The 17,704-nt window shown below is 39.0% G+C and overlaps 1 protein-coding gene across 1 annotated transcript in view; it reads left to right on the forward strand.

The window, feature by feature from the left end:
• The first annotated feature begins 429 nt into the window (after positions 1–429).
• sphk1 (sphingosine kinase 1) overlaps positions 430–17,704 on the forward strand; it is a 54,044-nt gene continuing 36,769 nt past the window's right edge. The window contains exons 1-2 of the mRNA XM_065278261.1: positions 430–897; positions 17,473–17,622. Coding sequence (XP_065134333.1) covers positions 480–897; positions 17,473–17,622 — 568 coding nt within the window. The 5' untranslated portion in view covers positions 430–479. The remainder of the gene's footprint in view (positions 898–17,472; positions 17,623–17,704) is intronic.

The following is a 17,704-nucleotide window of genomic DNA, read 5'->3' on the forward strand; positions in this document are numbered from 1 at the left end:
GCTCCCGATTGCAAACTTTAGAAGTAGTGCAGTAATGTTAAATAATACAATAATAACTATAATAAACTTAAAAAATTAGCAAAAAGTGTGTTTTTAAAATGTTATTACCATTTTTACATCATAACACTTGCTGGAGTTAGTTAAAATGCTATAGTATTTTAAGCATGAATCTTGTTAAGATCATATTTTTTAATATGTCCCATGGCAATATTATTATTTTCTGTGCGCTGCAATTATATGGTATTAAAATCATGGCACAATTTCAAATACTGTTCTATATACGTTAGTTGTTTGTAAGTATACAATAACATGATATTTTTTGACATGTTTCGGTTATTTCAATGTCATGCGCTTTTCTGTCACTAGGGAGAGATGTTTTGAACCCTCATGCGCGCGCGCGCACACACAAACATACATCTGCTCACACAGAGTCCCGTGGCAGCAGGCTCTCACTCACTGCAGCAACGTCCCGTCACGGGATGGATGAACCGCACGCGTCGCAGCGGCTGGGAAACGGTCCCGCCGCGGGCGCGCACATGCACGGTCTGTTCACGGACACGGAGACAGGGCAGCTCACATACAGTCTGGATTTGACGGACAGTTGCCTCACGGTCCAGAGGATCACCTCTTCTCCATCACCACCGGAGCATCTGGACCTGCGCGACTGCGCGGGGAGCCGCGCGCACCTAGCCGAGTGCGAGGACGGGAGCGCGTACCTGTGCGCCTATTTCTACCCGTACCGCTACCGGTGGATGGGTTCGAGTCCAGTTCGACACAGGGACGAGCGGTGCTTTCGTCTCGATCAAGATGATGATGCGCAAGCGAACCTGCGCGAGGCGGAGCGGTGGGCGCGAGCCATCCAACAGAACAGCGCGCGCTGTACTGGACACACAGGCGGTGAGAAACAAACTTTTTTAAGAGTTTAATTCATAAAACGACTTTAGGAGAGGAAAACTGTGAAACACTTGTTGTAATGGTTATAATGGGAGTTGTATGGAAACTATAATGGTCTGTGCGCGTCTCTACTTATGTTGGGTTCTATTGGTGGGATGTTATCTAAACAGTGTTTTTGACATGAAAAATTACTGACTTTTGGGCACATACTATGGAAATGCAACTTTTTAGACTTGGCACAAAAAGTACCATGTTAATATATTGTTCCCAAGTCGAAAACTTGGTGTTTCTGTGGTACATGTCATGGTGGTACGATGTTTCATTCCATTCACACACAGTTGAGCTGTAATGTGGTGATGAAAAATGAATATTTTCCAGGAAGAAAAACATGCATCAATTAAAATGCCATTCCTGTTGAGAACAAGTTTGACCTGCTCGATGACTGTCAGTGTAACCCGTGAACTGATTCAGTCTAAACTCTCAAACTAAGACACCTAAAATCTGGTTTCACAGGTGTTCAGAGAATATGCACTTTGAAAAATAAATGTGCCATTTTACGCTAAATATGAACCATCCAAAGAGGTTCTTTATGATGAAGAAAGGTTCCTTTATAACAGGAGTGGGGAACCCTGGGTCCTGGAGGGCCACTGTCCTGCAGAGTTTAGTTCCAACCCTAATCAAACACACCTGAATTTCATTTCCAAGTAATCCTGAAGACTTGAGTTTGATTTTTCAGGTGTGTTTAATTAAGGTTGGAACTAAACTCTGCAGGACAGTGGCCCTCCAGGACAAGGGTTCCCCAGCCCTGCATTATAAAAAGGTATGAAAGAAATGGTTCTTTGAAGATCCTGTGACTGAACGGTTCTTTGAGGAACCAAAAATGATTTTAATATTTATGGAATTGCTTTATTATTAAGAGTGTGAGTGGATATGAGGTGTCGGACTCTGGAGGGACAAGGGTCTGTGTTTTTAGTTGCAACAATAAGTGCTGTGGTTTCTAGAAGAACAAACAGAGGTCAACCCACAAGTACATTACTTTTAGTTGATTTTTTATGGCGCTTCACAGGTACTGGTTTGGAGTGACTTTTCCAGTACAGTGCATGCACGTCTCCTTAAACACTGACAAGTTCTCTTATTAGATCAGATTTGTTTGCATGGCATTCAGTTTATTTAGGCAGAAAGACTTTAATTATGTCCCACATCATCTGCCAGATTAAAATCTTTGAAGCCTCCTCCAGAGAGATGCATCTGTGATTCTCAGTTTCTTCAGCTGAAATCCACTCCAGTTTCATCTCCAGAGAGACTTGGTTTCATGGGTAAAGATATTTGATCAGACTCAGACAGATCTGGGGTTCCACAGCAAAAATCAGGAGGTTCTGATGAGGTCATTTTAATAATGACCCTGAGTAACCCTGAGGGTTTGGTGACAGATTGTTTTAGATTTGCTGTATTCTCATGGACGTAAAGCACAAGCCAAAACAATACCCAAATGTAATTATTCATGTTTGTAAATAGTTATTATTTATAAGTGATGTTTGTAAAGCTAAGCATCACAATTCCTTCCTTATATAAAACCTTAACCCTTTAACTCTGGCTGTAGTCAGTTAAAAGGTGATTTGTGTGGCTTTGCTGGAATTGTTTTTACAAACAGGTTTCTCAAACACTCCTCCACTTCATGCAAACAGGCCCATAAACAGCCAAAAGTTGACATGTCAAGCCACTAGTAAAGAAGAACAATGTTTTGAAAGCACCACTGAGTGTTTATAGTCTTCAAAAAACCTTAACTTCTGAAGAAAATCCACTTCTTTGAACGTGCAAAATCACTGAAGATAAAACTATGCAAAATTGCACATTTGCAAAATTGCAAATGATTAAAGTCAGAATGTAAAAATGAAGCCTACATTAGGTTGCACTGTGACTGCGACTTTTGAGTTATTTAGGCACACAAGTTTGAATGTGATCCATGGTTGTTTCATGCAATGTCATTCTTTCAATTTATCTTCTGAGCACTTAGATGACGTTTAGCTGATTAATACTTTTAAAGCTGAAAAGTATTTAATGAACATATAATTCATCTCGTGAGCATTTGGTCATTATCATTATTTTTGAAGGAGGTGGCATTTTGCATCTGAGCCCTTCATATAGGTTAATGTAATGTATGATGACAGTCGGCACGGTGTAGCATTGAGTGCTCAGTGTCTCAATACAGTATGTGATTAATTTATGAGCCTGTTTCAGCATATGTGATCCAGAGCAGATGATAATACACTATTTAACAGAATACATGCATTTTAAATGAGCTTCTCCATTTTAGCACAGAGAACTGAAGTAAAGTCACATGTGAATTGTCCTTCATCTCTGGATTGGAAAGGAAACAAAATCTACATATTTCAGATTTAATCTTTTAACTAAAAGCTGAGAGATATTAAGAGTTTAGGATGACAAATCTTTTATTTTGTAGGAGTTGTCCTTGACGTTTCAATCATTGGATGGGAGTCATATTGTGCTTCAGAGTATTTCAGAGCATTCCTTTCTAAGAAAAGTCAATGCAGTAATTTAATGATGAATGAAAGAAGGTTTAGGGCAGATAGCAAATGATAGATTTGAAACAGTATCTTACCATTGGGACATGTGGTGAGGATCTGGATTTGACCGTCAGATTTCACGTCCAGGTCAAAAATCCTCTTCAGAAGTGTGTTGGTGTTTCAAATGTGAAGCTGAAATACATTACATTACACAAGTGACGTCACTGATGAATGTCATTTCATGTGGACTTCAAAGAATCATTTATGAGTGATGTCATATGAATATTACTTGTGCATTCAAAATCATTTCTATACATTACTCCCTGTGCTGTGCTTTTACATGAAAGAAAAGCATCTGTGTGTGAGTTTAATTGTTTTCTGATGTGTATGCTCATTTAAATGCAGTTACTGTAGTAGTAGAGAGTAATTGTGCAGAGAGAGAGAGAGAGACAGCACAATGTACTGACAGACAGTTCACAAGTTCACAAGATCTCTGGTCAGCGCAGTTTTCCCTAGAGCAAGTGTGGGAGATAGAGAGAAGCGATCTGTCTGTTTCTTTCTTTGTCACAAGTCTATAATTCCCTCTAGAGTTTCATCTCCCATCGCTTCAATGACCTCTTATCCTTGACCTTTTTTCTGTCAGACCGTATCTGATCAGGGATCCCTGCATACATTGGCCTGGTTGTTAAGATGTCATTATTTATCTCAAAGATCAGACTTATGATTTTCACAATAACAACAAAACACAAAAATTCCAAAAGATTCACATTACAAACAGAAGTGACCTTAGCTCCATCTGGAGACCAATATCACATAAAGATTTAGGGGTGGAACACACAACACCTTAGCAGCCACCCAAAACACCCTAGAAAACCTTCATAAATACAATAGTACCCACTCAGAACGCTCTGGCAACCTCCCAGAATACACTAACAGCCACCCAGAACATCCTAGCAACCTACCAGAATACACTACCAGCCACCCAGAACACCCTAGCAACCACTCAGAACACCCTAGCTTAGCATCTTTTCTGAATACCCTAGTAACCACCCAGAATATCCTGGAATCACCCAGAACACTCTAACAACCAGAATCCCATTGTAGCCATTGAGAACACCTAACAATTCCCAGAATTCCATAACAACCACCCAGTAAACCACCATAGCTATCTCCCTGAATACCCTAGTAACCACCCAGAACACAGCACACCATAACAACCCAGCAGAATTCCATAACAACCCCCAGTAAACCACCATAGCAGTGTCCCTGAATACCCTAGCAACCACCCAGAACACCCTAGCCTAGCAACCTTCCTGAATACCCCTGTAACCACTCAGAATACCCTGTAATCACCCAGAACACGCTAACAGCCACCCAGAACACCATAGGAACCTCAATGAATACCCTAGTAACCACCCAGAACACCCTAAAAACACCCAGAGACACCATAGCAACCACCCAGATACACCTTAGCAACCACCCAGAACAACCTTAAAACACACAGATACACTTTAGCAACCACCCAGAACACCCTAGCAGCCACCCAGAACAACCTATAAACACCCAGAGACAGCAACCACCCAGAACACCCTACAAACACCCAGAGACACCCTAAAAACCACCATTAATACCCTAGTAACCATCCAGAACACCCTAACAGCCCCCTGAACCCATTAACAACCATCCAGTACACCTTAATGACCCCAGAATTCCCTAACAACCATTTAGTACACCCTAACGACCCCCAGAATTCCCTAACAACCATCTAGTACACCCTAACAACCCACTAGAACTCCCTAAAAAACAACAACCACCACAATGACCCCCTCCAGAATACCCTAACAACCATCTAATACAGCCTAACGACCTCCAGAATTCCCTAACAACCATTCAGTACACCCTCATGACCCCCCAGAATACCCTAACAACCATCTTATACATCCTAACTACTACCAGAATTCCCTAACAATCATCTTATACACCCTAATAACCACAGACTTCCCTAACAACCATCAAGTACACCCTAAGAACTCCCCAGAATTCCCTAACAACCAAAAACAATCATAATGCCCCCCCAGAATACCCTAACAACCATCTAATACACCCAAACGACCACCAGAATTCCTTAACAACCATCTAGTACACCATCATGACCCCCAGAATACCCTAACAACCATTCAGTACATCCTCATGACCCCCAGAATTACCTAACAACCATCTAGTACACCCTAAAAACCTTCTAGAACTCCCTAACAAACAACAACCACCATAATGACCCCCAGAATACCCTAACAACCATCTAATACACCCTAACGACCACCAGAGTTACCTAACAACCATCTAGTACACCCTAACAACCCACTAGAACTCCCTAACAAACAACAACCACCATAATGTCCCCCAGAATACCCTAACAACCATCTAGTACACCATAACAACCTCCAGAATACCCTAACAACCATCTAGTACAACATAACAACCTCCAGAATACCCTAACAACCATCTAATACATCCTAACTACTACCAGAATTCCCTAACAACCATCTTATACACCCTAATAACCACAGACTTCCCTAACAACCATCAAGTACACCCTAAGAACTCCCCAGAATTCCCTAACAACCAAAAACAATCATAATGCCCCCCAGAATACCCTAACAACCCCCTAGAACTCCCTAACAAACAACAACCACCATAATGTCCCCCAGAATACCCTAACAACCATCTAGTACACCATAACAACCTCCAGAATACCCTAACAACCATCTAGTACAACATAACAACCTCCAGAATACCCTAACAACCATCTAATACATCCTAACTACTACCAGAAGTCCCTAACAACCATCTTATACACCCTAATAACCACAGACTTCCCTAACAACCATCAAGTACACCCTAAGAACTCCCCAGAATTCCCTAACAACCAAAAACAATCATAATGCCCCCCAGAATACCCTAACAACCATCTAATACACCCTAACGACCCCCAGAATACCCTAACAACCATTCAGTACATCCTCATGACTCCCAGAATTACCTAACAACCATCTAATACACCCTAAAAACACGCTAGAACTCCCTAACAAACAACAACCACCATAATGACCCCCAGAATACCCTAACAACCATCTAATACACCCTAACAACCACCAGAATTACCTAACAACCATCTAGTACACCCTAACAACCCCCTAGAACTCCCTTACAAACAACAACCACCATAATGTCCCCCAGAAAACCCTAACAACCATCTAATACACCATAACAACCTCCAGAATACCCTAACAACCATCTAGTACACCATAAAAACCTCCAGAATACCCTAACAACCATCTAATACACCCTAACAACCACCAGAATTCCCTAACAACCATTCAGTACACCCTCATGACCCCCAGAATTACCTAACAACCATCTAGTACACCCTAACAACCCCCTAGAACTCCCTAACAAACAACAACCACCAAAATGTCCCCCAGAATACCCTAACAACCATCTAGTACACCATAACAACCTCCAGAATATCCTAAGAACCATCTAATACACCATAATGACCCATAGAATCTCCTGGAAATGACCCAGTACACCCAATCATTGTCTCAGTGAGCTGTGCTTGGGCTTTAATCATTCACATCATCATGTTCTTCAGAAAGTGTTTCCATGAGTTGTGTGAAGCATTGGAGTAAACTCTGCAGACATAAGGTGATTCAGTGTTTATCCTGTGAAATAATGAGACCAAAGCCATCGTGGGACAGTGAGTCTCTTTATTTCCATCCCTCAGAGAGCCTTTATATAGCTGTAAACACACACCTGAGGTCAGGATCAGACACACCGCAGCATACACGAGAACACTGAGAACTGATTAGATAACATCTGATCACAGATCAGCTTTCATTCATACAAGAGAAAGGTTTGCCACTCAGATGTTGTTGCTCAAGAAAGGAAACTTAATAGTGTTCTCAATGATGTTTCAATGCTTTCTCAGTATAAGGAAGAATGAAAGATGGATACAGATGGATAGATGTGGATTTTTATTACTGGCTGCTGGGGTTTCTTGGTGGTTGCTTACTGGTGCTTCCTCTGAGATTTTGCATGTAAGTCTGAATGATTTCACAGTTTAGTAACAGATTAACTGCAGAAGAGTGTCATGGGGTAAACATATAAGAGATTTTTAAGCTCAATAATAATGTAAAGAAATAACTTTTCGTCTGTAGAGCTCTGCAGGAATCTTTAAAGCTCGTCAGATTTTTTGTGTTAACAGTGAATGATGTTTTCCTCAGCACACATCAATCAAAATTTTGTCAGAGTCAAGGACATTAAATACAAGCTCATGATCAGTGACCGAATCTCATGAGTCTTCTTATTCCTTTTTACTCTGACTGATAATAAAATATTTTTTGCATTATATTAATGCAAATGTGGCTCAAGGAAATGTGGTTATTGGCATGATCATCACTGCGATTCAAAAACATTAATAGTCCTAAAATAGGCTTCTTTATAAAAAAGTTAAGAAATAAAGTCTCCCTCAAACACACATATGCCACACAAACACGCACACTAAACATATGGCACAGCACAAACACATATACTTGTGTCTTCTCCAAATGTTCTCAGTATTAAAGCAGTGATGCGATGAGTCAGTGTGAACAATCAAAAACACCTCTATATTAATATGCTAATATGTTAATAAGCTTGTGATGTCATACCCATTACATTTTTGCAGCTTAGACCGGAAACACACTCTATGCAGACATTAAAAAGCACCAATTATCAGATTCATGATTTTACATTTCCTTTGTTGTGTAAGTGTGTATTATTACATGTTAAAGATATGCAAAAAACCATCTAGTACACCCTTAAGACCCCCAGAATACCCTAACAACCCCCAGAATTTCCTAACAACCATCCAGTACACGCTAACAATCCCCAGAATTCCCTAACAAACATCTAGTACACCATAACAATCCCCAGAATTCCCTAACAAACATCTAGTACACCATAATGACCCCCAGAATTCCCTTACAACCATCAAGTACACCCTAACATCCCCCCAGAATTCCCTAACAAACATCTAGTACACCCTAACAATCCCCAGAATTCCCTAACAAACATCTAGTACAGCATAATGACCCCCAGAATTCCTTTACAACCATCAAGTACACCCTAACAACCCCCCAGAATTCCCTTACAAACATCTAGTACACCATAATGACCTCAATAATTCCCTAACAACCATCTAGTACACCCTAACAACCCCCCAGAATTCCCTAACAGACATCTAGTACACCATAATGACCCCCATAATTCCATTACAACCATCAAGTACACCCTAACCACCCCCCAGAATTCCCTAACAAATATCTAGTACACCATAATGACCCCCATAATTCCATTACAACCATCAAGTACACCCTAACCACCCCCCAAAATTCCCTAACAAATATCTAGTACACCATAATGACCCCCAGAATTCCATTACAACCATCAAATGCACCCTAACAACCCCCCAGAATTCCCTAACAAACATCTAGTACAGCATAATGACCCCCAGAATTCCTTTACAACCATCAAGTACACCCTAACAACCCCCCAGAATTCCCTTACAAACATCTAGTACAATATAATGACCTCCAGAAATCCCTAACAACCATCTAGTACACCCTGATGACCCCCAGCATTCCCTTACAACCATCAAGTACACCATAATGACCCCCATAATACCCTAATAACCATCTAGTACACCCTGATGGCCCCCAGATTTCCCTTACAATGATCAAGTACACCCTAACAACCCCCCAGAATTCCCTAACAAACATCTAGTACACCATAATGACCCCCAGAATTCCCTTACAAGCATCTAGTACACCCTAACGACCCCCAGAATTCCCCAACAGCCATTGGTAAGTCTACCCATTACATTTTTGCAACTAAGATCAGAAACACAGTCTATGCATACATTAAAAAGCACCAATTATCAGATTCACAAGTTTACATTTCTTTTGGTGTGTAAGTGTGCATTAGTTCATGTTAACGATATGCAAAAGGTACAAACCCCAAAGTAAATGATGACGCGAGTTATCGTCTCTAACGTAAATCTTTTTTCTTGGACTACAACAAACACACGGATTGTAAGCAACAGTTTACTTCCTGGGATTGGTGATGTAGACAAGGCAGACATTATCATAATTCCTCCCACTTCAGACTCACAGCATGTAAGTTAACTCCTGTTAGCATTGCATTGTGAGCAAATCTTTCAAACATGGTAAGGAGCGTCACATTTCCGGCAGATGGCAGGTTTTTAGGCCAATCGCAGCGTACAGATTAGCTGGCCAATCAGGGATACAGCGCTTTTTGAGTGATTTCATACATTTTATATACCTTGTTTTGGCTTTATTGCATGTGTCCTGGGCAGAGAAGACAATCCCAGAATGCACTGCAACAAATCCAGCAAGACAGCTCTGTAGATTTACAAACAAAGCATATGATATATTTGTATAGATGTAAATGTCTATGCAGGCTGATCCGTGTAAAGCACTGAGCATGAGGTTTAATAGTAAATTGGTTTCTCGTTTAATTTCAAGCCTTTGTGGTTTGAGGTAATGAAAGCACTGTAGTGCTAAGAGTTTGTTAGTGTAAATCGTTGTGCGAATGAATTTTAATCAGTCTAAGATCTGTGATAATGACGGCTGTGGGTGTTTCTTATTCTCACAAACAGAGATGTGTGTGATTGAATGAATCCTAGTACCTCTCTTTCTCTCTGTCTTTGTGTGTGTTTTGGATCTTCTCCTGTGACAGTTTGCCGGCGGGTAAGAGTCGGGTTCCTCTGCTGTGCCAACTCCCTGCTGGCGTCCCACTGAAAGATGCCATTCATCCGTATGTGTGCACTATGGTCTGGCACAGCACCCAGAGGAGCTCATTACCGCCTCTTCTCCAGGAGCATTTTGGGATAGGGATGTAATTCAGGTTAAAAACCTCCTGCTGCTGCTTGTTTAAAGACTTTAATCCACAGGACGTGGCAGAGGTCTTTTACAATAAGCCCCTTGAGACCATGCTTTACAGTGATTTACCGTAAGAAAAGTGACTGTATCAAAGTAAAACACTGGTCTGAAGTAGCTTTTATAAAACAAATGTACAACAAAGAGCAAAACTTTAAACAATAAAACATGATAGCACCAATTTACTGAAATACACAAATGACAAAATGCCTCCTGAGACTTCCGTTAACATTTCTGTGTAATGATGCACATGAATAAATAAAAATTCATGTAAAACAATATAAAAACAACTCACGAAACCAGAGAAAAGATACTTTGTTTTTTAAGAATACTTACTGTAAAAAGGATGCAGCATGAAGTTAAAACAACTTGGTTTTGCAAATCAATTCAACCTAATATTTTAAGTTTTGGCTTATGATAAGTTCACATAACTTATTTTTTTAAGTTAAAGTAACATATATGTTTATTTGATTAAATGCTGCAAATATTTACAGCGTAGTTTAGTTTAAACACACAAGTAGTTGTAAGATGAATAAATCAACTCAAAATTATATCATATAACCCACAGTGGTGTGAAAACCGACTGAAGTCAACTTCTAAGCAAGGCATCTGTTATGAATCACTGAAATCACTGTTAGACATCTGCAGAAATGTCCCGGGGTAAACTAACATGCTGGTTCAAGTTGGTTTATTGATGGTTTAATGTAGGTGAAGTTGGTAACTCCACATATGAAAGCCACAACATAACAGATACTCTAAAAAATGCTGGGTTTATGCAGCGTTGGGGCAAAAGGGACAAACCCAACCCACTGGGTTAAATTAATTCAGACCCTAAGGGGTGGTTTCCCGGACAGGGATTAGACTAGTCCTAGACTAAGATAAATGTAAGTAATGTTTTTAGTAAGGCATGTTTGTTAAACGTAGTTATATTTCCTAATTAAACTAAGGCCTTGTCCTGGTTTAAGCCAATCCCGGTCCGCGAAACCACCCCTTAATGGGTAAAAACAACCCAGCATCCCATCCGGCCAAAAAATATTTTTTGAATGTTTTAAATATATTTTAAAATATACAAATATTGGCAAATAAAATATTTGCTGAAATCTATTTTGGAATATATACCCAAATATTTGGGCTTTTTTGTATATTTTATAATATATTTTAAAAATAAATTTAGCCCTTCATATATTTCAATCTAAGTAAATATATTCATGTCGCATTTGAAGAAAAACTTTGTTTATGTTACAAACCTCTAAACATAACAGTTTTAAAAGGTTTCAAATTAAGCATAGTTTCAACTTCAAAAATATACTTTATAAAATTAACTTGTATGTAGCATATATTCAAAATATGTTTTTCTAAAGAATATATTTTTGCTGTATGGGTTGTAAAATTAAAAATGTATTTGCCCTTGTAATACATTTTAAAATATATGTTAATATATAAGGTTAAAACTAAATATATTCCCAAATTCAAAAAATATTCAATCGAGCATTACTTTCTTACAAAATGTATTTAGCATATATTTCAAATATATTTTTGGTTAAAGAAATTTATTTTTTTGCCATTTATGGGATATATCAAATTCCAACTTGAAACCAGGTTGGGTTCATCCACTTTTTGACGCAACGTCAAAAATAATTTGAAAATAAAAAAGTGTAGCTGATCAAGCAGAATAAACATCCTCATCTGTCTGGTTAGCAACAAGGTTAAGCTAGTTAAGCAGCATGGTGCATCTAGGAAAAAGGCTAGTAAACTGGGCCCGGTTCCCCGATAACGTTCACTCTTAGCGTGCTAAGAAGACTCAAAAAGATATATCTTACCAAAGTTGTTGATGTTCCTAAGTGTGTTCCCCGAAGTGTCTCTTAAGAAGCTTCTTAACACGCTGCCTCTAAGAACGACGTACAATGGCGCTGTCCCAAGTGAAGGTGCTGAATTATTTGCAATCGATCACTCAGGGATCGATTTTCCACTTCACGCGAATGTGCATTACGACGTTAAGAAAGACAACACGTTATATACAAATGGAACATTACTCAAATTATTCCAGTCACATTTATTTTAACATAGTTTAAGTTATCCGTAAAATATAGACTATTAATTAAATGATCAAATTGTCAGTAATACGGGTAGACGAACCGGGTATCCCTCGCTCTTTATCCACCCTCCTTATCCCGTTGTGCCACTTGTGCCGCTTCTTGACATGGGTTTTGACTTTAAAAAAATATGTAATACACTTTTATACGACTGTTAAGGTACTTAACAATCAGAATTGATTGCGGTATTTCTGTTTAATGCGGTAGGCTATTGCTTACCATTAATGTTTTCAATAAAAAACAACCTAGGTAGAGAATATGGTCTGAGAAGATCTAGCAGCTCCATAATGAGTTGTCTTGGAAGGCGATTTTTTTTATTTAGCCTCGTCAGGCAAAATGTCAAAAGGTTTAAGGGTTGACGAATAAATAAATTGGCATGGACTTAACAGTTACCGGTGTTGTGTGGAAGTCTGTTCCCCCTATGTTTCCCTTTAGTGTAGTGTTTTTATAGCATTTTTATCACATTATACGTTTATTCTTTATATACATTGAAAGTTTTAATGGCTACTGAGATGTATATGTGTGCATTTATGTAATGTATCTTGACTGTTCTTGATTGTAAGTCATTTATTTTTACAGTATGAATCATATTATATGTATAATATATATTTATTATGTTTGGAAACATAACAGTTTTAAAACAAACAGTAGAGAAAAAAGAAAAGAAAAGAAAAAGACTATGTTAAAAGACATAAAACTGTCACATATGAAATATTTAATAAATTGTATAATAGAATACATGATATTATTGCTTTTTAGTATAACCAATTGAAATCTTTAATCTTTCTAAATAAATTATAAATGTAACGTGATGAAAACGCTATAAACATAGAGGGAACAGACTTCAATGAGGAACAAACACCGGCGCCGTCTTTGATTCATTAGTTCTGATACCAAATAAAGTCAACTGCATAAATAGTCCTGTATCCATTGCAAACATATTTTATTACAAGTCTTAAAAATGTCCATAACATAAAATCATTGTCAGCATACCATAGTTTGACTTGTACTGCGCTGCGCTGATTTCTAAAGACTGCGGCGATAGCGTTTTGCGCTCAAACAACGCTAAGAGATAGCTTACGAATGGTCCAGACCAACCTTACGAAAGTGTGACTTACAGAAGATATACTTAGCGTACGAACGTTTTGGGAATCATGCCATAGAGTTAAGAGAGAGGTTAAGGAATAGGTTAAGAACTGCTTAGCGATAAGAACGTTTTGGGGAACCGGGCCATGGTCTGTTTAACAGGTTATATTTCCTAAATAAACTAAGGCCTAGTTCTGGCTTAAGCTAATTCCTGTCCGGGAAAACACCTCAATTTGTTTAAATGAAATCCTTTTATTATTTACTGCACTGCACATTGTACAAAACAATATATTTTTACACATAATTTTATGGGGCCTTTGTAGAGTCATTACAAACAAAGTCATTATGTGTTGTTGTTGTATGAAAAAGCTGTTTGAAGATTAGCCAGAAAGTCTCTAAAGAGTAAATCGTGACAGAAGTTTTATCCTTTTATAACTTAGACACGATGTCTCTTTACAACTGTATTTACAAGCTACCTGAATTAACCATTGACCAATCTGTGAAAAAAACATAGACAGCCTGACGCTGATGAATGCATGGGTGTGGGTGGAGCCTCTCAATGTTTGTCTTTCGTTATAAAGGCATTTAGTCATTCTTTCGATGGTGAACCGTCATCCTTTACTACGTTTTTCTGTCTTGAACCATCACGGTCACACCCTTCCTACTGTCATACCTCAACACCTGAGGTGTCTTTCAGACCTGCACTGAACATCTCGCCTGTCATGTAGGTCAGTCGGGTCCTACGTGTAAACCGCTCCCCCGGGAAACTAGTCCATCCTGCTGAACTGGATCAATGGTGAACAGGTCCTGAGAAAAACTAACACCAAATATTCCTGTAATATGAATGAACCTTGTTGTACAGCAAAATATAAACAACACTGTGTGTGTTTCAGTCTGTTGTGTGAACATTGGCACTGTTGATATGATTGAATATGAGCAAGCTTCCTCACTGCACAGATCAAAATCAGCCCATTCTCGTGATTTAAATATTAATAGCAGGAAGTGTGAAAAGTCGTGCAATAAATACCCAAAATTTCAATTTTGCGAGCATATGATATACCAGTCCTTCCCGTTCACTTAATACAAGGCATATTTTAATGTTATTTTATGTATCGGTTTCTCTATTATTTTACCATTGTCGCTTGGGTTTGGGGTAAGAACAACTTTTTTTACATAAAATGAAATCCTAACCCAAACCCCAAATCTAATCCCAACTACAATTGACCATGGTTTAAAAATAGACAAAAACATGAAGAAACCTACACTGTATATTAAATGGCATCCTAAAAAACCCAAATCTAAGCCTAAACACAAGCGACAATGGTTTAAAAAAATTAAGGAACCAATACATAAAACGACATGAAAAGATGCACTGTATTAAGTGAATGGAAAGGACAAAAAAGTTTGAATTTGGTGTAAAGTATTGCACGACTTTTCACACTTCGTGCTATTTATACAATGTTCATGAGAATGGGTTGGTCAAAACACAAGTTGTGTTGAAGATATATGAGATAGGATGACATCTGATGTCAGAGATAACACTGGGTTAAATCTCTTACCAGCATCAGAAATGAACAGCTGTCAAGTGCCAAATGTGAAAATGTGGTCTTGATATAAAACACCTTGGGCCCTATCTTGCACCCAGCGCAATTGACTTTGTCCGTGATGCATGTATCATTCCTATTTTGCACCGGCGCACAGCGGGTTTTTCCCTCCACAGACGCACGTCGGCAAACTAGGGAATGAACTTGCGCTCCCTGGGAGGTTCAGCGCAAAAAAGGAGGCGTGTTGCGGCGCAAACCATCCCTGATGCTATTTTGCAGTTCCAAGAAACAATTGCGCTACTAACCAAAAAAAACTAGTCTAAAGTCAGTGGCGCGTTGCGCGTGGTTCTTTATGCAATTTTAAGGGCGCATGCTTGACCATAATGTATAGCGTGCACAACGCGCACACACTTTGCTTATCTAATCTACACAGATGCAACAGTTATTTTTGCAAATCATGAATTGTTACAATAAAAAATATTAACACATGAAATAAGGGGAATCATAGTGGTGAGCATTGTGGTGATAGTTTTTATTTATTATGTGGCTGCGTTAAAAAATTCTCATGCAAATAACGCTTAAAATATTTTCATAAGTTTGTTGTGTGGCTGTATTACGTTTATTTTATGTAAATAATAATTAAAATGTTTTCATAAGAAACCTTAATGTATATGAACTTGATTTGTAAGTGTACTTTGGGGTTGGACCTTGCTTGAGTTTTTTTGGGTCCGATTTCAAAGCCCCCAAACCCTTTCAGCGGTGAGGGTGGACGCAGCGATGTCCTCTGCTGGCGTCAGGTCCTGTGTAGAGGCAGATCCACCTCCCGCCACATGGCGTGTCCGATTTATGCTGGCAAGCTTGGGATTCCACCGTCTCCTGACATCATTGTAGCGCTTGCGGCGCAACGTCCTGGGGATGCCAGCTGATGAGACAATTGTGGCTATTTCCTCTCACGCCTGTTTAACCTATGCTGATTTGGGCGGGTTTCTCCTATCCCCATACAAAACAACTTCTCTGTCTTTGACTGCTCTTACAAGAACGTGGGTCTCCTCGGCTGTGAACCACTCCTGGCGTACGCCTGGTAAATCCGTCATAATAATAGCAACCCGCCATGGAACTTGCGCCCTTGGGTTTAAAGGGAATGTTGGATAGCGCTCTGATTGGTTTATTTGACGTTACGCCCAAACCACACCTATGAATAATGAACCTACTTCAGACCAACCCCTTATTGATTTGCGCCTGGCGCAAGAGTTATTTCTCCCGCCGGGAAAATAGCAACAGCGCCCAAGATCCGCCCACAAAGTCACTTGCGCTTTGCACTTCGCACTTGCATTTCAGATTGTTAAAATAGGGCCCCTTGACTCACATGCAACATTACAACGTCTAGAAGTGAATCTCACATTTTTGACAAAAATATTTAAAGGCATCCCATTCACAATTTTTACCCAATAAAATAAGCTTGAGCTTGGCATAACTACTGTATGAATAAAGAAATCCCTTCATTGTTAGCTTATTTTGTGATAGGTCATCTTGAGGACCCCTGGTTGAGAAACATTGGACTAAAGTCAGTAATAAATTAAATCGATTCTGAATTCGAAATTAGATTAACTGTGCATGTTAAGTAAAGCTACCTCACTCACTTCAATGTATTTGTGTTTACTACAACACTAGTAAATTCTTGTTTACAAGTAATTTAACAAAAAAAAGTGCTACAAACCCCCCAGTAAACAGCCATGTGTCACACTGAACATTACGACTCTTCAGCCTTTGTTTTCAAACACAATGTCATGCAAACATAAGCTGATTCATATTTGTTGTTTTAGGAGGTTATTTACAAAAATATTATTGTAAAAGTGTAATTGATTGCAAGCAATATTCATGTCAAGTAAACACAACCGCCACCAGTGTTGGGGATAGTTACTTTTAAAGGTAATGCATTACAATATCAAGTTACTCCCCAAAAAAGTAACTAATTGGGTACTTTTAATGAAAGTAATGCTTCTGGCCTGCCATCTCCGTTTCCGACTCAAACTGTTACCGCTCAGGCGCGCATCCATAGAGCATGTAATTCTACGTGACTATGTTCAGTTTAATACAGCATATCATTATTTTTTTTAATCTAATTAATTAAACTGAAAAGTAACCTAAATATTAATGTGTACATTTATAAAGTAATGCGTTACTTTACTTGTTACTTCAGAAAAGTAATATTATTACGTAATTTACGTTACTTGTAATGCCTTACCCCAACACTGCTCGTCACAGTGGTGAAGTGTGTATTAAAAGTTTGTATTGTACCCTTTAATTGACTCTTGCACTTCTTTTATTTCAGATGTGTTGTTTTCTGAGGTACGTCGCTCATGTGGCGTGATGGTATTGGTCAATCCTCAGAGTGGGCGGGGTCAAGCAATGGCTCTCTACAACACCCACATCCAGCGGATGTTTACAGAGGCAGATATACACCATACACTGGTCATTACAGGTCTGTAATTCACACACACACGCACACACACACATTCTGGTTTCCATGTTTTGTGGGGACATTCCATAGACGTAATGCATTT

This window comes from Paramisgurnus dabryanus, chromosome 3 (assembly GCF_030506205.2).
Source record: "Paramisgurnus dabryanus chromosome 3, PD_genome_1.1, whole genome shotgun sequence".
In the NCBI taxonomy this organism is placed as follows: domain Eukaryota; kingdom Metazoa; phylum Chordata; class Actinopteri; order Cypriniformes; family Cobitidae; genus Paramisgurnus; species Paramisgurnus dabryanus.